The sequence below is a fragment of the Seriola aureovittata genome, chromosome 13 (genome assembly GCF_021018895.1).
Source record: "Seriola aureovittata isolate HTS-2021-v1 ecotype China chromosome 13, ASM2101889v1, whole genome shotgun sequence".
Taxonomy (NCBI): Eukaryota; Metazoa; Chordata; class Actinopteri; order Carangiformes; family Carangidae; genus Seriola; species Seriola aureovittata.
Window position 1 is genome coordinate 15182020 of NC_079376.1, and position 22120 is coordinate 15204139.

Below are 22120 nucleotides of genomic sequence, written 5' to 3' on the forward strand. Positions count from 1 at the left end.
TTTAAAATGTAAATAGCTGAGTACAACGCAGCTGCATTAGACAACTTGGACATCAATCTAACTTGGTAAACTTTTTGTGCTCATATAAAACAACCAAACAAGTATAATCTCTTGCAGGGTAGCTACTGGCAGTGGATACAGATGTCTGTAAGTATACAACATAATGACTAAAATACTAAAGCTAAAATACTGTCAGAATATTTTCAAGTGAAAAATGCCCAGAAGCATAACACACACCATAAATGGTATTTTATTCAAGATAGTTTGAAATATATGCTCATGTTTTCTGCTTCAGCAGTACTTCAGGACCGTGTATAAAGTTTATGTTGATGGCATTTCACATATCCAGGGTAACCGATGCTCATTGCACTTTCCATCAAACCGGGTCTTCCATGGATTAGTGTATCTATAAACTGCCATCGCACAGTCCTCTCCGTGGTCTCCGCTGTTGTTTGGTTCTCCATCCATCCAGTACCTTAGAGAAATCATTCAAAAAATGCTGTTACTCCAATTTGTTCAGTCATGATGACAGGATATCACTTTTGTTCATCAAATTAATGTGGCAAGGTGAAAAAATTAATAATAATCCATCACCTTTGTTCCACTTCAGTGACATTATTAATCCAGACCCATGCCCCCTCTGTCTCGATGTCAGTAAGACCGATCCAGAACCCGTTCTCCCAGCTGCCACGGGAACCTTTCAAAGTTTTGAGGCTCTCACTCACAAATTTCTGTGTAAGCAAACAAAGGAGTTGAGTTTTAAAGGGCCCAATTGTAAAAATTCAAATATTATTTACATTCTTTCTCATCCTTGTTAGTTCACAGCCCACCTGCTCCTCAGGGTTATCAATCACAACCAGGTCGGCTCCACGGCTGATACAGTCCGCTCTGCTATCTGGCCAGTTCTTCTTGACAGTGGAGGATTCAATGTAAGAAAAGAAATAGCAGGTTGAGTTGAGAAGAATCCACGTAGAGAGGCATCTACCGCAGGTTCCCTCTGGGAGAAACAAAAGACTTCTGGTCACCTTAAGTGTTTTTCAGTTTTTCTAACTTAACACATGGAACAAAAACTGTATAACTCTATAAACTATAATACAACTCAGTCTCACCCAAAGCTGACATATTGGACTGCAGGGTTGTCTTCTCTGCTCGCAGTCCCTCGATCTGTTTCTGATAACCGTCATTCATGGTCTTCAGCTGCTGAATTTGTACCTTTAGCTGTGCATGGCTTTTGATCTCCCTCTGTAGTTCCTTCTTGGCCTCCTCTTCGGCCTCGATCACGTCGCTGTGGTTGCTACGGAGATAGTTCAGCTCGTCGATGAGCTGTGTTGCAGCTGAGTGGGAAACCTGGAGTGAACCCTGTTTGACCCTGGCACCTGAAGAAGTGAAAGCAGAATGTCACAAAGACAAAAACAACTGTTTTAAAACTGTGTGAAGTGGTGTAGTCAAAAATCTATTTTACTATAATGGACAGTTGGATATTGTAATTGTTTTTGCTCTGTTTTGTTAAGAAGTTTGTGAAAATTGGACAAAAATGTATAAAAAAAAAAGAAATAAAAATAATATTCTTTGAAATGTTTTAGTGACAGCATATGAAAAGAAGTTGAAAAAAACATTTAAATATGATTATCCTGTTCTGCATTGAACATATTGAAACAATTGTAAACTTTGCATAAGATCTTGCAGATTCTTTTTTTTTTGTGAAAAAGCGTCTTTTCAGCAATCTTATGTAAGAGAAAATACACAGCAGAGGAAATGAAACATTTCCTCAACTGTCGTACTCACAGTTAATCCCAATGGCAACAGCGGCTATCAGCAAAACAGCATTCAATAGTGCCAGACACAGTATTATCCGTCGGTTGTTAGGAAAAGTAGATCCACCTGTGATTACAATCCATAAAAATGTTGCAGTTCATTCAATGACTTTAAAGCTACAATCATTGAGGCATGGTTGAACATTTACTAGATCTAAAATGTGTGTTGAATGTGTCAGACATTGGATGAAATTTCAAAGTCATACCTCGTCCAAAATTTTCATAGACTGTGCGGAAATGTTTGTCTGCCCAGTCATTTGCCATTCTGTGTAGATTCTCCATGGCTGCAGCGTTGCAGGTACTGCTCATCCATCTGCCACCTCTTTTATACCCCCCAGAAGCAAAGTGGGTTTGAATGTGAGTACTTCCTTGTATTAGTGAGCTTGCCTCCCCTATACTTTTGACATATATATTTGTAGGAGCCCAGGGGCAATACTTAAACTAAACTTCAGAGTATGGAATGAAAATACAATATATATGTATAGAATGAAACTTAAGAATAAATATTTGCAACAGTATTATTGGACAAAATCTTTCCACTCCCAGTGTTATTCATTACTCTTCATTAGAACTGTTCAAACCATTGCTGGAGATACTATTTACTGTTAAGGGCATTAAGTGTTGCATTAACAGTCTTCAGTTCTGCCACACTTTATCAGTTGGATTGATGTCTGGATTCTTCACTTCAGGAGATTTTATCTAATTTCTTTGAAACTTTGGCTCCGATTTTTGGAGGTTTTCCTGGAATATAAATCTTTTCCTAGGCAAGTCAGTTATCAGAAGGCTGCATTTTGCTAAGTTCATGTTACACAAATGTGCCCATGCCTCCTGGACACGTCACTGGCTTCATGATGGGGAAGCTGTGATTCTGCTGATGTCTAATATTTGGCCGACACAGTGTTTTACACAATGTTTCACAAAATGTTCTTTGGCTGTTCTAGACAAGAGTAATACATGAGTAACTTTCTCTTTGCCACTCCTTCATGAAGTTGTGACTTGTGAAGTCTCATATCTCTGCCATGGGTCTTGTAGCTCCATCAGAGGCCTCTGGCTGACCTCCCTTTCTCACTCAAGCATTGAGGTTTGGAGGACAGCCTGTTCTAAACTGTAATATTTTTTCTTTGTTTTTTTACTGACCTCACAGTACCCTGAGAGATAATCCTTTAGAATGTTCTAATGTCCTTGTTAAATGAGCTATATTTTATAAGTTTTGCTAGTGTTATACAGCCAACATTAGCATTAACAGCTGCTAACTTACCAATCTTGCCCAGAGCTTCTGCCATTGTTGCATTAATAAGACAAGTGGTTAGAATACATCCTCTGAGCAGTGCTACTTCTTCAGGGCAGACCGGACACTACAGTGACTCTGAGTTGGAAAGTAACGAAACCGTCCAACCAGGCTGGGACTGGCTAGTTAGAAGAGATAGAAATAGAAGTCAAACAAGAGCGTTGCTTTCCATTGCTGGAGACGGCTCTTGGCGATTAAAGATATGACATTTGATGCTGAACTCACAACATTTCCTCTCGAGTGGTAAACAGCTGTTGATGCTAGCATTAGCCATTGAGCAATAGCAAAACTTGCAAATAGCTTGTTTAAGGGATGACCATTACCAAGAAACAAAAACGGGAACCATTCTTTATTATGCATGTTTATGGCATAGATACGGCGATTGTATTTAGGCTTCAAAAATCATAAAAGTGGTGTTCAAGATTATCTTGCTGAGCAAAACATGAAGGCTACATATCATATTATTTTCTGCAGTAATTCAAAAACCAATGTAAAAAATCCCATTGGCTTTTTGTCGAGAGAACTAGGTGATGCTAACTTCCAGGTTAACCTACAAAAATGTGTCATCCCTGCAGTACTCTATTGTGATTTAACTTTACAAAATCCATATCTGGGTGAATTGTTATTAAAGTTGCTGTTTTAGATTTGCCAGAGTAAAAACTAATTATATGTAAATGTATATGTATATGTATAATAAACCTTCAAGTCCCTCATTGGTTTAAGCCTGCTTTCTCTTAAAGGACAACTGCCACTGTTGTTTATATGTAATCAAGGCATTTATTCATGGGTAAATAATCAACAAACAACACATTTTGCTTTGAAGGACAACTGGGTTTTTGTCCTCTCTCCTCATATGATGATTTGTTTGACACTTAAAGTCAGCCTGAATTGCTGGGTGCCATTTCGCACAACCATTCCTTGCGCACTTGACAATTTACCCCAAACCACGTTCTCATAGTATTTTCCTTGTTCCTAAGTGCTGCACAATCCTCAATGTCCGCTTGATCGTTGTTGGGCTCCCCTTGCATCCAGTACCTAAAGCAAGACTCAAGTTATATTTTTACTGTAAATGCATTTTTTGTTGCTGTTGTTGATGATTTTCTGATGGACTAATTTGAATCCGAACAGTTGCAAGTTAGCAGGTAACCAATAAAAATGTTAAATTGTCTGACACTTTGATATGCTAAAATGTATTAATCAGTATGTGATAATATTGTGTGTGTTTCTTTCACAATTAAAAATACAGGAAGATTAGAAATTAAAAATAATAAATGAATACCTAATTTTACATCTATTCCATGAATTTCTAACTACTGCTCATCCTTGGTTATGATGTTTACATCAACTGATCTGAAACTCATTAACACACATAGACTGCATGGTAAGTGTTAAACCTCTTACCCTCCATCCAGAATCACATTATTCACCCACACCCAAGTGCCCTCTGTTTGAATATCCGTAAGGCCAATCCAAATTCCCACAGACGATTTCCATGATGATCGACTCCAGCGTGACTCCTGTTTTACCAGATGCTCAAAAATATTTACCTAGATAAACAGAGGTGAAGTCTGAATTTTGATCTTATGCTGATACTAGTTTGCAAAGGCCTACAGTGAGTTCACCATGAAAAATACAATTAGCTGAGCAATACAGTTATTTTAGTTGTGGTGGTGCTGTACTATATTATGTTTCTGGCATTTTGTCCAACACACAGTCACACACTCTTGAAGTTACATACAGTCATGAAGTGACCATTAAACCTGATCTGACACTGTGTTAATATGAATTATACATTATAAAAATTATGTAATTATTATAATGATAAATATATATTTCATATAGTTACACAAATTATGATTGTTAACACAATAATCAAATCCATTTATACTTTTTAATTCTTGCCAAGCAGTATGGGTGGTGGTGTATCTCCTGGTGAGTTTTGGTGGGCTGAGTCAAAAGTTCAAATTTTCCAATCAATCATTAGAGGGTTGTGAAGGGGCCTTAATTATTTTGTCAGCCTGTGCCATGCAGATAACAGACTTTTTATTTAAAGTCTCATTAAATATAAAGAATATCACAGCCTATATGCCCTCCATTTCCCCTCTGGCTTACAGCATACAACTCACCTGCTCTTCCCAGGTATCAATCACAGCAAGGTCGGCCCCACGGCTGATACAGTCTGTTCTGCTGGATCTCCAGGTCATTGGGGGATTGGATGGTTTTTTAGCATGGAAGTAGCACGATGTGTTTAATAAAAGCCATCCTGGGGGGCATCGTCCACAGTTTTCCACTGTTAAAAGAAGATCAGTTAAAGGCACAACAAGAAGAAATGGTTTGACTCCAAAATGTGTTAAAGATTCATGCAATAGCCTCTCACGCAAATCAGATGATTTGGACTCTAGCGTTGCCTTCTCCACTCGTAGTGTCTCAAGCTGCCTCTCAAACCTGTCACTGACGGTCTTGTTCTGCTCCAGCTGCAGTTTAAGTTGCTGGTGTCTCCTTAACGCTTGCTGTAATTTTTGTTCAGCAGTTTTTTGAGCCATTAAAGCTTCATTCTTAATTATCAGAAGTTGATTCACTTCTACTAAGAGTGATTGTTCTGTTAAGCCTACTTGGTGGTGAGTGGATTCCTCACTGACTTTGCCACCTGTGATTAAGAGAGATAAGAAGGAGATTTAACAATTCATATCGCTGGGTATAGAAATGGTAGATACAGTTATTAAAAGTGGTGTACATAGATTAGTTAATGAATTGTTTAGTACATTGTATGCCAAACTGACTCTAAATAAGTGAAGAAGTGATTCAACAACTTCTTTGGATCAATTGTACTCACAGTAAATCCCAATAACGATAGAAGTTAACAGCAGGATAGTGTTCAGCAGTCCTAAACACACGATAACAAGTGGATACAGTGGAAGATTTCTGGACCCAACTCTGATCGTGGAGACAGATCCTGAACAAACAGATACTTTGATGTGACCTCAAAGTAAACGATAGATAACAATGCAGAAGGTTTAGTAAAAGTAATATGAAGGAAGTTTAAATAACACAAGCCAACCTTCGCTTCTTGTGCTATGTTGAAATTGTTTTCCATCTCTACTGCCTTCTTCATTTGAAATCATCTCTGGATAGCCTTCTGGTCTTCAGGTTTCTACTCAGGATTCCCCAAAGCATGTCACTTTTATCTGTGTGAGGCAGCTGCTCTGTCAATATTACAAAACTGTGTCTGGGAGAGAGAGAGAGTGAGTGTGTATGTGTGCTTGTGTTTCTATCTGATTTATATGAAAATGTCTCTTGAAAGTCTTCAAATGTTTGTTACTCTCTGATTTTGAGTTCTTAAAATTCTTGGATATCCCTCAGGTCCTCAGGTTTTTAATCAGAAATTTTCATTGTGTGTCACTTGTTAATGCACCAAGGCAGTGGGGTAGCTGCTTTGTCAACATTACAAAACTGTGCGTGTGTGAGTGTGTGTGTGTGTGTGTGTGTGTGTGTGTGTGTGTGTGTGTGTGTGTGTGTGTGTGTGTGTGTGTGTGTGTGAGTGTTTGCTAACATGTGTTCCTGCTATCTTGTCTCTTGTATGTTTTTTGCACTGTGTTATTTTAGATGTTTTAGGAAACTGCAATTAACTAAAGCCATTACTAGTTTAGTATCAGTGTGTTTAGATTGGAAAGGCCTATCTATTTACTTAATGACTATTCATTTAATGAAGTTAAAACCTTAGATTTAGATTTACTCATTTGGCAGACCATCCAAAGCGACTTACAAGTGAGGGACAACATTAAAGCTTCAGTGCAGTAGGTACTAAGTAAGTACTAAATACTACATCTATACAATAAGGTGACATGCAAAGAGATCAGGCAAGGACGTGATCTGAAAGTCTACAGTAAGTGCTAGTTAGACATGTTAGGGGTGTTAGAAGAGGAGGTGCTCTCAGAGGAGATGAGTCTTCAAGAGATTATTGAAGATTGAATGGGATACTCCTGCTTTGATAGCAAGAAAAAAAAATTGCACTTCTGACAAATGGGTGGTAATTAGATTTTCTGTATATCTGCAACTCTGAGTTGTCACCCAGTCAGTTGTCGCCGAGTCGCTGTTATCCCTTGTTTCAGTGTCGATGAGAGAATCATCCGATTCACCTAAATTATGCAGGGGGGAAACCTTTGTAAACTGGAGGGCAGTGTCTGCAAAGGAGCTGGTTTCCATTTCATTAAGCAGGTGAATCATTGTGTGGAAATAGTGTTTAAGGGCTTGTGATGTAGACATCTCTGTACAGCATCCTCCTAATTCCTGGTCAAGTCCAAAAACCTCTTCATTCTTCACTCTTTTTGTGGATTTTGATTGCTGAAACATCCCTCTCTTTTCCATTACTGTATTGCTTTGTGTGGTGGTGAATGCTTTCAGGAAGTGTAGGGCCTGTGAACGCAGCCCTGGGATGACTCCTTCTCCTAGCCAACGCCCTCCTCTTGGCCAGGTTATAATGGGCACCTGCTGGCTTCTATAAGTTTCTTGCTGGTTCCTGTCAATTGTGGCTGGTAGCATTGGCTGCAGGTAATTGGTTAAAAAAAATAAAATAAAATTTACACCCACCAGTCACCTTGCCACTTACCTGCATTGCCTCTATTTTAGGGTTGCCTCCTCATGCAGTTGTAGAGTGGCTGATCAATAGAGGGCCATTCATGCCCCATACCAGAGGTGGTGAGTAGTGCCCCTTTTTCAAATGATAACTTTATACAGCATGATGAGCCAGCTAATTCTGTTTCTTTCTTTTTAGGTTCACCTCCTGTTGTTTTGCTTTAGTTGTCTTACTTGGTTTATTTTGCATTATTGGTTTCATTTGTTTCATGTCAATCCTTAGTAAATTTCTTGTAAATTTGAAGATCTTGTATCCCACCTTTTTAAGAAATCGATACATTGAATAAAATTGTTTTATTCCTTACGTTTGTTTTGATTCTCATTTGCCTTTAATATAATGATCCTTTTCAGCAGCTCCAGTCCCTGCTATCTGACATTTTTGTTTCTGATAAAATATTTTGGTTGAATCCAAAAACACGTCTCTTGTCTTATCAGTTAACGAGCCTGGGTCCTGATATCCATTTAACAAACAGCTAAGGTTTAAAAATAGTGTATCCTGGGGTGTGATTCTCCAGGTGGCGCAGTTGGCCTTTCTTACTACATTCTTCCCCTTCACTCCACACCACGTGTGGAACATATCCTGCTTCTGTACCAAACTTCTCTGTGTCGTTTTCTTACACTGAAGGTAACCAGAACATAACTGACCAGGTTCAGATACAGGTCTCTCTTTAATATGTCTGAGAAAAAACTATTGTAGGCAGTGTTTTAAATCAATGAGTATGACAGCTTTATGACAATCCTGAATTTTTATATTATTTCTGTATTGTAATACAGAAATATAGTGCCTTGTATTGTCAGGTATTCAGTTGATAATGATGATGGTAATGTACTACTGACATCTAAATATATCTAAATGTGAAATTAATCGTACATTGACAGGATTTTACCCACATTACAAATCCCTATTGTAAAAGATGTTTGAAGTGTCATACCATCTGTAAAATCACTGTCACTGCACCACAGCAGTCGTGAAAACTTTAAAAAATGTTAACTTAAATACAAAATAAATATGGATAGCTATAGTGCTTGAATTACATCTCCTACCTGTGCACCGTCTAATTTTAAATAAAGAGTGGCAAGGACAGAGCAAACATACTGAGTACAAAGCCTCAAAATAAGGACACCGTTTAATTTGACAGTTTCCGGGTTTGAGCGCCAGGAAAGGATGGACGATTTTTTTCGGTGTGTTGTTGCCTCTTAGTCGAGTGTCAGACGAGTTCAACCAACTTTAAACACATGTGTAGTTGTGTATTTGTTAGACGAACTCACTCAACCTCTTTTAGTAGGGTAACATTTCCAAATCAGTTCAGGATTTTACTGTGTCAAGCGGTGCTGTACGTTCTTCTTGTTATTGTCAGCCATGTCAAGCTAAACAGACACTTAAACATAACCGGAAATGCACTGTTCTGGATTTCATCGTAAAATACACGACAACACACCTGGGGGGTAGGCGTTTTATTCTGAAAATTCAAAAAGTTGGCTGAACGTCCTAATTGTTGTTGTGCCCTACTTGACGCTGGTACAACCACTAGTTGCACGCATTTTGATACGTTGTATTTTTCTTACATTGTATATTGTAAGTGGCCTCGGGGCATCTGGTTGTACTCGTACTTTGACAGGTCTTTTTTGTAGCCGACACGGATAACATGTTTGACGCATGTGTTGTTTTGTAGTGGGCTTTCAGAAAGAGTTGTCGTTAGGCCTGTGCGGGTTATTTCCATCACTGCTAACAAGTCCCTAAACAGAAATGTCACTAGAGGACTATGAAAGACATTTCGACTCGCTAAATTCAGATTTGGGCGGCGGGTCTGTGGTCAGTGAGCGATCAGCGTTGGGCACATTTAATGGCGAAGAAGAAAAGTTGCACTACATTCCTATCCGGATCCTCGGGAGAGGGGCGTTTGGTGAAGCAACTCTGTACAGAAGAACGGAGGTAAGTCGGGTTGCAGTCCCAGCACAGTTTTGCTTTCTCACTGTAATAACAACAACATGACAAGGAAAACGTGTCTTATTCAAGTTTACAACGTCCCTACAACTTTTTCTTGGACAAACATGGGGTCTCACATTCAGAAATGATGAGAACCCTTGCCTACTTTGAAATCATACTGATTACATACAGTACTTTATATCAGAAATGTCTAGTTAATAGAGCTACATCTTTGTTTTCTCTGTGGATTATTGTGATTGACTGTACAGTATGTGTCTGGCTAGCTGAATTCCTCACTGTTCCCCTGTTTCCATACCCCTGTGAGAAATTCTTGAGTGTGAACAAGATAAATGACTTTCCCATGCCTTGCTTCTTTATCCTGGCCGCACATACTGCCATCCCTTCCTCCAGAGAATGTGTTTTGAAGTAATTATATATCAGAAAAGACGATTTTCCTTGACTGTCTATTCAGGTAGATATAACAGTAGAAAGGCATAATTGTGTGTTTCAGTCACCCTATTTTGGGACTCTTTACTAGCATTACTAAATGACATGTCTCCTCTGGCTTTCCAAGGACAACTCTCTGGTGGTATGGAAAGAGGTGGAGCTGAACTCGCTCTCAGAAAAGGAGCGCAGAGATGTCATGAATGAAATCAGCATCCTCTCCATCCTGGAGCACAACAACATCATAGCCTACTTCAACCACTTCATGGATAAAAACACTCTGCTCATTGAGTTGGAGTATTGCAATGGTAAGAAAATACACTGTCAGTGTCCACTCTGAAGATTTGATAAAGATTAGTTTGAATGCTGCTCAGCTGTGACAGAATGCTAAACAGTGTTGTCATCACAGGAGGAAATCTGTATGATAAAATCAACCAACAGAAGGGGAAACTTTTCACTGAGGAGGTATGATTGCAACATTGCACGCCGGTTTACTTTATGCAAAACAGACTATTATATCCTTACGTTTCACATGTTTCTTTAGGTGGTCATATGGTACCTGTACCAAATTGCCTCAGCAGTGGCCCACATTCACAAGGCAGGGATATTACACAGGTTAGATCTTCAGCCCATTTTCATACCCTTATTGAAAACATCTGGCAGGTAACATGACTTTCTATTTAGTGTTTTTTTTTTTTTTTTTGGTAATGGAACCATTCTGTTTTCATTGCAGAGATATCAAAACTCTGAACATTTTCCTGACCAAGACTGACCTCATCAAGCTGGGTGACTATGGCCTTGCAAAGAAGCTAGACTCTGAGTTTTCAATGGCAGAGACTGTAAGTTGTGATTTTTTTTTTTTTTTTTTTGATTTAGTAAATATTAACTGAATGTGACACAGTGGTTAAATACTCTCTTCAGTGTATTGACTCTCGGTGTAGTTGTTATGTGGTTCCTGAGTGTGTGTGTTATCTTTTTTTAGGTGTTGCCATATTATTTAGCACCCCAGTCAACATAAATCCAGAGGAAAGCATAGTGTCTTTACACTTTGAAACTGAGGTATAACTGTTGATTAGTTAATCACATCCAACACAGTGAGATGAAAACACGTACCTTACAAATACAGTGAGTGTGTACAGTTAATATTCTCTCGCCAACCTTGGATGCTCTGGTTGTTTAAGTCTTGATAGTTGATCACAGATTATAAAAGGCTGTGGGTGTTTGCTGACCGCAAATTTACTTTGTAAATACTCACTATTTGAGGTATAGCACTACACAATTTCATGGCATAGCTCCTTCTGCATCACCTCAGGTACATGTTTTACTAATGTTTTTGCACTTTTTCTTTGTAAATCCAGTGTGTGGGAACTCCATATTACATGTCACCTGAATTGTGCCAGGGAGCGAAGTACAACTTCAAATCAGACATCTGGGCCATGGGTTGTGTACTTTTTGAAGTCTTAACTCTTACAAGAACATTTGATGCAACGGTAGGTTTGCTAAAAATTGTTTTAATTATTTGCATTAATCAGAAGATTGGATTTATTTCATCAGAATGAGTTGATTGCCTTTGTGTCCATACAGAACCCTTTGAACCTCTGTGTGAAAATAGTCCAGGGCAACTGGACAATGGATGTGAACTCAGATGTTTATTCGTCTGCACTGATCAAGCTGGTGTATGAGTGCCTCGATCAAGTGAGTCAGGGGAATAATCAGATGTTCCTGTTTCCAATCATTACAAAATGAAAGGTTTTGATGCCAGGGATAATGCTGCAACCTAATCAAAAAGCTGGCCTTCATGAGGGATATCAATGTCAATGTAAGTCCCTGTGTTTTTTTTGTGTCGCAGGATCCTGTAAAGAGGCCTACAGCTGAGCAAATTCTGGACCAGCCATACATCTCTTGCTGCCGACAGTAAGTTACGTGAAATGAAAAAAGTGTTTTTTGATTGTCTTGATAAGAAAATATTTCAGATTATGTTGGATGCAATGAATATACAGTCAAAACACCCATGGCAACTTCATTCTCTGTTAGGGAGCTTGAAGAGCGTGTTGCCCTGCTGAATTCAGCGATGAAGAAACCTAAGTAAGTTATACTTGTTTGATATTCTCCATTGTAATAGCCTGTCTGTCGTCCCTTAAGTATGAGTTTATACCTGATTTGTTGTCGTGGCTGTACCATAGGCTGAGTACAGTGACAGAAACCCCTGTTGCCGTGGTGACCACACGCTCGAGGGAGGTGTACTTCTGGGGGGGAGGGAAGTTCACCCCGCAAAAACTGGACACGTTTAAAGGAGGCAGCAGCGCCCAACATGTGTGTGCAGGAGAGAGTCACTTTGCAGTGGTGACAGTGGAAAAGGAGCTTTACACTTGGGCTGTGAGTATCTGGGACAGATGGAATGAATCTAGTTGTTCCTGTGGTTCACTACAAGAAACTTTATCATCTTTCTACTCAGAATGTCCAAGGTGGAGCAAAGATGGTGGGCCAGCTGGGACATGGAGACCAGGCCTCGTACCGGCAGCCAAAGAGGGTGGAGAAGCTTCAGGGGAAGGCCATCCGACAGGTGGCATGCGGGGCTGACTTCACTGCCTGTGTCACCGGTGAGTGAAGAAAGCTTCCTGTGGAAAGAGGAACTGGGGGGGAAAAAAAGAAATTTGTAAAGTCATATTTTTTCTAATGAGCACTCTGCTGCTGCTTTTGCAGATGAGGACCAGATGTACATGTTTGGGTCAGACTATTATGGGTGCATTGGAGTGGAAGGCGAGCACGGCATTGAGATTTTGGAGCCAGTGCTTTTGGAGTTTTTTGAGGAGCGGCCTGTCCATCAGGTTTCGTGTGGGGACAACCATGTGGTGGTCCTGACTCAGAGTGGGGAAATCTACTCCTGGGGCTGCGGAGAGTATGGTACATAGGCTTGCTGTATGTACTGTTTTTTTGTGCTGATGCTGTTAAGCCTTTTGCCAGGTTGTTTTTGCTCTTATATGTGTAGCCTGCAGGTGGAGACAGTGGCCCTTTTAATATACAGTAATACTAAGTGTTCCTTGTGAAAATTGCTCTGTTTTCCTGCTGCAGGGCGTCTTGGCCTGGAATGTGAGGATGACTTCTCTTCTCCGATGCAAGTAAGATTTTGTTCCTCATTCTGGCATATTTGTGACTGTACTAAAGCCTTACAGGAGCCAGTTAGATACAAAGTGTTTCAAGCAATATGATACAATAATCTTATTTGTAGCTATTTATTTCAAAAGTACTGTCTGTTTTCTGGTTTTCCCAGGTGGAGATCCCTAAAGGTGCGATCATCTCCTCAGTGTCATGTAGCAGCGATGGAACCTTCTATTTGACAGAAACCGGCAAAGTCCTAGCATGTGGAAACAATGAATTCAACAAGCTTGGCCTGAACCAGGGAATCTCTGGTCTCAAAAACCATCCCGGAGAGGTACTGGGTTATACTTAAAGGGCTGTATTATTTTAGAGACTTTAGGGGACGCAGCTGTATTTATATGTTGGTTTTCCTGTTCACCAACCCAGGGTTACCAGGGGATCCCGTACATCACCACACTGACCTTGGTAAAGCAGCTGTCGCGATACACGATCCAGGCCATATCTCCAGGGAAGACCCATACAGCTGCAATTGATGGTACTGCAAAAACAGTAGATTAGTTCTCTTGCAGGTGATAATTGTCACCATTTCAAAGAAATGTCATTTCATATGATTTCTGACTTTACAGAACGTGGTCGTCTGATCACCTTTGGTTGCAACAAGTATGGACAGCTGGGTGTAAAGGACTTTAAGAAACATCATGGTGTCCAAGTCCTTGTTGGACCCTTTGGAGGGAAGATAGTGACTAAAGTGTCCTGTGGAGATGGCTTCACCATTGCAGCCACTGAAGGTGAGAACACATACAATGCTGCAGGGTATCTATGGCAATTATATACATACATACATACATACACATATATATATATATATATATATGTGCTATATAAATATTTCCGGTTGTGTGACAATTTAATTTCTCCCAAGAACAGACTGCTGCAGACTTTTGGTCCCGTGTGTTTATCGTCTTTATTTTCTATTAGACAATCAGATCTTTGCATGGGGAAACGCAGGAAACGGGCGACTTGGAATGCCCCATGAAAAGGGATTTGGCTCTGAGGTTTGCCCTGCCATGCCAAGACCAATCTTTGGTTCCCTCCATCATGTGCCAGACCTCTCTTGCTGTGGCTGGCACACCATTATCATAATGGGTTAGTAATCAGAACCAGACACCTGCACATTAATCTGGGGTAAGCAACCAGCTGTCTAATAAATATATTTTCTTCCTTGCAGAGAAAGTGCTCAACTCCAAGACTATTCGCTCTAACAGCAGTGGGCTATCAGTTGGTAGTGGTAAGGGCTTTTCTTTCTTTTCAGTCACTGATTTGCGTACTGGTTAATTTTCTTTGCCAGAACAAGAAGTCTGCATTGTTTTAGTGTGTTCTCCTTGTCTGTGTGTATAAAGCACTGGGCCAGGAGGCGTCTACATCCACAGTGGATCTGGACATAGAACCTGGTGCAGCAACAGAGTACCGTGACAGGGTTCTTGGGGGTACACGGGAAGTTAATACAGAGGAGTGCCTCATGGAGACCCCGATGATGTCAATGACAAATCAGACTGGGGACAGCTCCTGCCCTCTCTGGCTTAGAAAGGTTTGTTATGATGAAAGCACCAAGGAATAAGGAATCTTTTGATTGAATCAGAAAAGATAAACATTTGAATGAAGACTCACAGTGCCCTAATTCCAACAGGAGCTTGAGGACGCAGAGTTCATCCCAATGCCAGAAGAGTCAGAGCCATCCACTCCTGACCAGCTCTCTTCTTTCTCCGACAGCGTCACTCTACCTTATGAGGAGCTAAAAGAGCTGAAGGCTGCGGCAGCAGCTGTCAGCAGTAAGAAAGACCTATCGGTAATGCCAACATAGCTGTTATTTTCACTGATCTAGACATTATGTGCTCTAAATAAACACTTAACATTTCACAATATTGCTGTTTTATGTCTGCTTTCAACTTCTTCCTCTCTGGTTGTCTCCACAGACTAAACGAATGAGCTGTGATAACATGAATGGACATGATGTGGGTCGCGTCTGCAAAAAAGGAGAATCGGGTGTATGCTGCAGTGCTAGCTGGGAGGTCACACAGGTATCAAATTTACACCAAGCAAATTATGAACTGATGAGAGCATACCTTTGCCACAGTACTTAACTGAACAGTTTATATTGCAGCTGCGAGAGACAGTCGCTCATCAAGAGATGAGAATCCAGATGCTCGAGAAGCAAGTGAGACAGTTTTCTCAACGCCAACATCCTGCTTCAGAGCCAGCTTTGATCCATGTGCACTTGTAACAGCATAACCTGTATTCTTGCCATGTCTAGGTCAGTGAGCAGCAGAGGGAGAATGAGAGGCTTTGGGCGGCAATTAATTGTTCAGCGCTACGGGAATCAGGATGTGACAGTAACGGAAACCATCACTCGGATCGTATGCCCGGGGATGGAGGAGGAGGAAGGGGAGGCGGATTCACAAACCATGGGAGCAGATCTGCAGGGGCCAGTGTGTGAGCAGCAACCTGCAGATTTCAAGATCATGGGAGAAGTGTCACAATTCATAGCACATATTGAATTTACAAGCTGGTTAAGTGGGAAGTGGTGGTTCGGTTAGAGGTGCAGAAGAGTGCATCCTCATGCCCACTCACAATGGTTACATTACGGTATACGTGTTTGGCAGAGTGCTTAAGTTGCATGATTACATTTAAATGCACATGTTATACTGTATGATACCTTGCGCACTCTCATATGCACACTTGTGTTCACCTGGGTGCAGTGATCTGGCTAGTTTCTCCACAGACTGAAATGTTGGCTGGATTCAACATGAAGCATTGGACCTTGACACCTGTGAGAGACAGTCTTATCATAGTGTTACTCTGCAATGTGAATGTTAAGTCCATGTGTTGGTGGTATTATTGTTGACTTTTAATGATGTCAACATTGAGGCTTCAGTCCTTCCTGCCTCAGATATTAGTATTTATCATGTAACAGGTAAGACCAGCTCATGCGAATAGGAAACCATTTGCTGATTCATCCATTAAGGTTTTAAGGTTTCCTTTTTCTTCAACTGTCTGGATTGGTAGCCGGTATGTTGTCCATACTTAATGTTGGCACAGTCTTCTAATGTGAAAACATAGCTTTCTTAAATGTCACTTTGCTGGTGATAATTTCAATTACCTTCACCAAGGAGGTTATGTTTTCACCTGTGTCTGTTTATTTGTCAGAAAGTTACGCAAAAAGTACTCAACTGATTTGCTCTGAACTTGGTGGAGGGATGGGGCATGGGCCAGGAATGAGCCCATTAAATTATGTGGCAGATCTGGATCATTTACTCTGAATTTAAATTTTTTTTCTCTCTCTGAAGTCTGGTGTATGGAGGTCTGTCTTGGAGGTCTCGCTGAGTGCTCTTCTAGATTCATCTGTTATTCTCAAAAGGTTAAAGTGCCTAAAACAATATAGTCTCTTTACTTTGTCATATTTACCAGACACATTAGCTATTATAAATTTATTCTAGTTATCTCATGCAAATATATACTGTTTAAATTTGCAAGTTCTATTGTCATATAAAGAGCATTTGTGTGAAACACAAAACTACTGATTAATTTTTTAACAAGTAGGTTACTTTTTCTTATTGCCTTCTTTGACTCTTGAATTCTTGTTGGCACCGCACATGTTGGTCTATATATCTATATGTATGAACACTTGAACAGTTTTCTTAGAATGTGGAAAACGTGGAATTTAAAGCATTTATAAATTAGCTGACCTTGCAGCTCTAATGTTCTTTTCTTATTGTGTTTTTTAACTATTTTATCTGTCTTTGGTACTTTCAGAAATGTTTTTAAAAAATGCATTATTTGTGAAAGCAAATATCCAATTGCATTTAATTGTTTGAGATAAGTTGGTTTTGTTTATTGTGTGTGTTGTGTAAAACCCTTTGTCATAGTTATCTTACAAGCTTTTAACTTGTGTTAACTTGTGAACTGTCGGATGTCAACAGTATAACACTGGCAGTGTTTTCATGCAGTAAAATGCAGCGTTAAATACAGTCGGAGCTATTGAAACCAAAATTAGAGTAAATATGACAATGCCGTGGCTTATGTGAATTTTTTTTAATACGTGTTGACAGCATTTGAAATGTGGTTTACTTTTTACCGAGGTTTACCAAATATTGTGGAGATGTAACAGTAACAAACACTCCTCTCACAGTCACACTGTTGCTTCCTGATTTGCCATAAATAAAACTAACATCTGTCTGTTGTTACGTGTGTACAGTCAATATTTCCCACAATGTAAGCTATAATATACTGTAACTTTTCTACTTGCTGATATTAACACGGGCTTTCCTTATGAAAAGCAAAAACTATCTTACACAGTTATGTTTAGTTAGGGAATATATTTAAGCAGTGGAGACAAGAGGCCTTTAACAAAAGGGATAAAAACCAAACAATTCAGAGACGATTGACAATAACAAGATGGATGATTTAATGTGCTGATACATGAGGATTTGTTGTTCAACTGGTCCAGGACCAAAGCATCTGAGTCTGTTCATGTCGGCTCACTTGGATCATTTTTGCCGTGAAGATCCAGCTGGGAGTTGACCCTTCGCGTATGCTTTGTGGTTCTGTCTTTTGCTCTTTTCCTGTAACACCTGATTAAAAGACATCAAATACCAATGAAAGACAGTAATACTCACTGAAAATAATTGAGCATTAAATTCCCTTAAAGTTGGGTAATGGAAGAAAAAAAAACAGCAACTGAATCCAAATGATCCCATAATGCAACCAGGAGGATCTTTTCATTAGTCTCCTTGCAGATGGCGTTCAAACTCTATACACCCAACTTGTAATGCAGGCTCCGTTATCAATTTGTATTCTCAATGCCAAAGATAATCCTGATGATATCACTACCCGTCACCATGTTGTCATGATGAATTGGTAAGGTGGCTCTTTAAAGAGGTAAAAATCTTACTGGCCTACCTCTGGAGTTTTGCTTCTGCTGTGAGTTTTCCAGAACTCCTCAATGGCAGATCCTTTGGTCCTATTAACATAGGAGTTGAAGACTTGACGATGTGATCGGCTCACCTTTTTACAGATATGGACATGTTTTTCTAACCTGTCACTTTTAAACTTTCTGTTGCAGATTGTGCAAGGAAGTAGCTGGAAGTTGGTGTCTGTACTGTTCATGAGTCCCAGCTTCTCTTTGTGCGGTCTGCTGAAATGACGGGGACTAGAAACTGGTGGGAGAGTCGATTCCCAAGATATTTTACGTTCTGCACCTCTGTGGGTTTCTGTTGCCAGTCTATGAGCAAGTTTCTCTTGAGTTATTTGAGGTATGTCTTGTTCATCATATGAACAGCGCATGTCCTTATATATTCTTTCCATATATTTCTTCTCTCTTGGCCAACCTATGTTGCTTATAGAATTCTTATATTGTTCTCTTTCTTTTGCTTCCTCTAGTCCATCCTGTGGCCCCACACCTGCTTTTCCCCTAATGTATTGATCTTTTTCATCCCCTTTTCCTCTGATATGCTCTGTCACATTTTCCCATCTCAATTTGTTCAGCTCTCCACTCACTTTTTTCTTATTTACTGTATTGTTAAGACTCCCTTTATTTCCAGGTCGTTTTGACTGGGGACACTCTGCAGCTTCTATTTCCCTTCTTTTCCATCTGGCCCCCTCTTCTTCATGTGCTTTTTTCATTCTGTCCTCATTCCTCTGATCTTGCTTCCTCCTAAGTTGTTTAACATCCTCCTTCCTTCTTTCCTGCATCAATATTTCTCCGTTTCTCAGTGCTTCTCTTCTGTGCTGCTCAGACAGCTTGGTTTTTGTGTGAGCTTTTCCCCTCTCTGCTTGTCCCCCATCATGCATCTCCTTCTCACTTGTCATCTCATCATTACCTGCAGCAACTGCGACACGATCCCTCTGGATCTTTTGTCTTATTACTTCCTCAACCCTCCATAGCTTCTCCTGTAGCATTAGTTCTTTTGCATGAATTGCTCTGGCCATCTGTAGTTCTCCGCTGGGCAAACCGTGTGAGTCTTTTGTTGTATGCTGGGATCCAGTGGTCTTTCTGATGTCATTTAAATTATGTTCTTGGGGCAAGAAAGAGCCTCTTTGTTGTTTTGTAATAGTGATTTTTTCAAAATCATACAGATCAAGTGAGTCTTGTGTCCTGGGGTTGACAGGTCTTCTGTGGCTAACAGGCTTGTTTGGAAATGGGCGGCCTACTCCATCTGCTCTCCTGCCATGTTGAACTTGAGTGTAGACATTTCCTTGTCTTTGTCCTGGAATATCATGCTGCCCATGAGGACTGAGACTTCTTCTCGTGTATGTACTCATGACTTCAATTGTTGTAGAAGGTAATTTCTTTTAGATGGATCTGTTGGTTCATAGATCTTTGCAAAAAGACAGCTTAGCCCACCACATCAGCCACTGAAGGTTTTTTCTTGTATAATTTCTAGGAAAAAAAACAAGCAGGAAAATAGAGCAAGGTTAAAATAGAAAAAAGTATAGAACTCAAGTATGTGAGTATTTGGATGAAATAAGAGCGCATGCGACCCAAGTCAGTCTCAAGTTACCCAAGCAGTTCTGTCAGTGTAATCAGTCTCTAGTCAAAAAAATCAGGTAAGAGCAAATACAGAAAAAGCAATCCCGTAACATACAAACTGTGAAAGCAGGTGATACAAATAGACAGTTCATTGCACAGGCGCTTAGGTACAACTTGACCTTTCATTCTTGGCCTTGAAAACAACAATTGACAATTGACACAATCTTTATTAGCAGAAGACGATTGCTAAGTTGAGCACTGATCACTTTTGGAACTTTTTGTCTATGTCTGCTTAAAAATAGCTTAAGCTTGCCGATGAAGAAGACTGTGATAGACTCAAAAGGACTCAAGAACATGCAAATAATTTGACCTTAAGTGGAAATTGTTTGGTTAACACTTGTTTAAAGAGTCAAGAATAAGCTGTCACTGTTCACCTTTTAAACCAACATGGACTAGAAATGCTCAAAGTAATGGAGACTCCAAATATCTGCAGTTCAATGACAAATGAGTTCATTTGCTGTAGAAGACAATGTGGTACGGTGGAAACTAGAACAAGCAAGTGGATCTTGATTGGATTTTTTTTTTTATCAAGTCCGTAGATGTCTCATTTCATGAACAGCATAAATAAAAAAGGGAAAGTAGTTAGAAACGTCTCTAATACAACACTTTAACAAAACATTGCTTTTATGGGATATCTTGATTTCTTTGCATAACAGTTGCTACCCAAATGAAAGTGGTCAATATCGGGAAATTTTTTTTAGCGAGCTACTTTCTACTTACCAGTGTATGTACTCCAGTTGTAATTGACAAATTTTCCTAAAATCTCCTAACAGATTTAAAACTAAATTTTCTTTCAGTTGTGAGTCGTCTGAATTCAATGTAACACTGCGTTTAGATGAAAATCGGAGAGCACCCGAAATAACTGTTTGGACTCCTTTATCCCAAGTTTACACTCGTTGCCTAGAGACCAAGTGTCTCGGGTGTTTCCTGATTGGACCGCTAAACATCACTTCCTGAAGCAGAGTCCCGTATGTTTTCAAACGGAGGTCTGTTGGAACTGGATGGTCATCTTACAGATTTCCAACGATATTCAGGTGATTATCTTACAGATAGCGAGCTATTTCATATTCATACAGTCTAAATATGAAGCTAAACCTACGAATTATCTAGCTTGCAAATCGTTTGAATACAAATGAATTAGTGTTAGCATAGCTTGTAGCTGTAATGTAGCACCTGCATGATGCTGGGTTCCTTACACACAACACACAGCACTGAAGTACTGTCTTATTTCTGTTTTTCTAGGTCCACTATGTCCAATGAAGACTTAATTTCAGTGGATTATGAAATTTTTGGCAGAGTCCAGGGTGTATTTTTTCGGAAATACACTCAAGTAAGCTTGACGAGCTTGCCTTCATGAACACAGTCTGGCCTTGACAAAAAACCCAAGGTCCTCTTATCTGGCTTGTTCAAACGTTTCCATCAGCAAAGTATATTCTTACTGATGAAGACAGTGATGAGCAGTTGAAAGCTTTTGAAAAAGCTAATAAGTTGCCCTTGAGTCGAGATTTATTTCTACTATGTAATATATGTTTTGCTGGGGAAACCGATTCGATATCAAATAATACCAAGGCCAGAAAGAATGGGCCATAATTTATGAGATGAATACATCATTCACAGGCTACTACCCGATGATTTGCCAAACATTATATTGGTAGTATTCATACTTTGGGGACTGATCTGCCCACTCCTATTAGGCAACAATAAATAGCCTGTCCAATTGTTCCATGAGATGTGACTCTTAACTACTACTCAATAATTTATGCACAGCTTTTTTCTTACTTGTATGAAATCACATCTATCCCATCCTACCCATGTTCTCCATCATAACCATCTGTGTCATTTTCCAGGCAGAGGGGAAGAAGCTTGGCCTGGTTGGATGGGTCCAAAACACAGGCGCAGGAACTGTTCTGGGGCAGCTACAAGGGCCACGCAACAAGGTGAAAGAAATGCAAGAATGGTTGAAATCCACTGGGAGCCCCAAGTCTCAAATAACCAAGGCGGAGTTCAAGAATGAGAAAATAGTTGACAGCCTAGAACACTCATCTTTTAACATAGTAAAATAAGTGAACCCATATATTGTGCCTGTAAAATAAACTTTAAAGCAGATGTGTTATTTATTTAGTATTTTCCTTTTTAGGAAGGCAACACATGAGTTGAAAATGTGTGTGTAAGTTAGGTCTCCTTAACATGTACAACACATGTTATTACATTAATAAATGGAAAATCTCTCTCAGTGGGCTCCATGTTTGAATATTTTTTGTAGTAACAACAATAAGTGGTTATTTGATGAGTTTAATTTTAAAAGGCCAAATCAGCAGTGCCGTCATAAG

General features: G+C 39.7%; 5 protein-coding genes across 6 annotated transcripts; 2 read left to right on the top strand and 3 right to left on the bottom strand.

Annotated features, from left to right (window-relative positions):
* Window positions 1-227: 227 nt before the first annotated feature.
* LOC130180632 (CD209 antigen-like protein E) lies at window positions 228-3333 on the bottom strand. Of its 2 annotated transcripts, XM_056394274.1 has the most exons (7): window positions 3073-3333; window positions 2021-2136; window positions 1786-1881; window positions 1110-1376; window positions 831-997; window positions 595-731; window positions 228-475 (listed from the first exon to the last, which is right to left on the bottom strand). In XM_056394274.1, exons 2-7 carry the CDS (start codon window positions 2121-2123, stop codon window positions 322-324), a joined length of 924 nt encoding a protein of 307 aa, XP_056250249.1. In that variant the 5' UTR covers window positions 2124-2136; window positions 3073-3333; the 3' UTR covers window positions 228-321. The 2 variants fall into 2 exon arrangements, with proteins under 2 accessions (XP_056250249.1, XP_056250248.1); XM_056394273.1 differs by having other exon boundaries at window positions 2021-3333.
* Window positions 3334-3856: 523 nt separating this feature from the next.
* On the bottom strand, window positions 3857-6316 carry LOC130180633 (CD209 antigen-like). Its single transcript, XM_056394275.1, has 6 exons — window positions 6161-6316; window positions 5936-6055; window positions 5480-5749; window positions 5229-5392; window positions 4504-4649; window positions 3857-4137 (listed from the first exon to the last, which is right to left on the bottom strand). Exons 1-6 carry the CDS (start codon window positions 6222-6224, stop codon window positions 3981-3983), a joined length of 921 nt encoding a protein of 306 aa, XP_056250250.1. The 5' UTR covers window positions 6225-6316; the 3' UTR covers window positions 3857-3980.
* Window positions 6317-9011: 2695 nt separating this feature from the next.
* LOC130180154 (serine/threonine-protein kinase Nek9) lies at window positions 9012-17441 on the top strand. The gene is made up of 23 exons (XM_056393554.1): window positions 9012-9667; window positions 10236-10413; window positions 10515-10570; window positions 10650-10720; window positions 10839-10944; window positions 11464-11595; window positions 11690-11800; window positions 11955-12019; window positions 12140-12190; window positions 12289-12481; window positions 12561-12705; window positions 12809-13009; window positions 13178-13224; window positions 13377-13538; window positions 13631-13739; window positions 13831-13992; window positions 14183-14350; window positions 14433-14492; window positions 14605-14792; window positions 14892-15050; window positions 15178-15282; window positions 15366-15419; window positions 15516-17441. Exons 1-23 carry the CDS (start codon window positions 9482-9484, stop codon window positions 15696-15698), a joined length of 2892 nt encoding a protein of 963 aa, XP_056249529.1. The 5' UTR covers window positions 9012-9481; the 3' UTR covers window positions 15699-17441.
* A 201-nt stretch (window positions 17442-17642) lies between these two features.
* On the bottom strand, window positions 17643-20638 carry LOC130180155 (trichohyalin-like). The gene is made up of 3 exons (XM_056393555.1): window positions 20511-20638; window positions 18161-19640; window positions 17643-17832 (listed from the first exon to the last, which is right to left on the bottom strand). Exons 2-3 carry the CDS (start codon window positions 19520-19522, stop codon window positions 17749-17751), a joined length of 1446 nt encoding a protein of 481 aa, XP_056249530.1. The 5' UTR covers window positions 19523-19640; window positions 20511-20638; the 3' UTR covers window positions 17643-17748.
* A 65-nt stretch (window positions 20639-20703) lies between these two features.
* acyp1 (acylphosphatase 1, erythrocyte (common) type) lies at window positions 20704-22023 on the top strand. The gene is made up of 3 exons (XM_056393556.1): window positions 20704-20824; window positions 21033-21120; window positions 21638-22023. Exons 2-3 carry the CDS (start codon window positions 21040-21042, stop codon window positions 21851-21853), a joined length of 297 nt encoding a protein of 98 aa, XP_056249531.1. The 5' UTR covers window positions 20704-20824; window positions 21033-21039; the 3' UTR covers window positions 21854-22023.
* The last annotated feature ends 97 nt before the right edge of the window (window positions 22024-22120 follow it).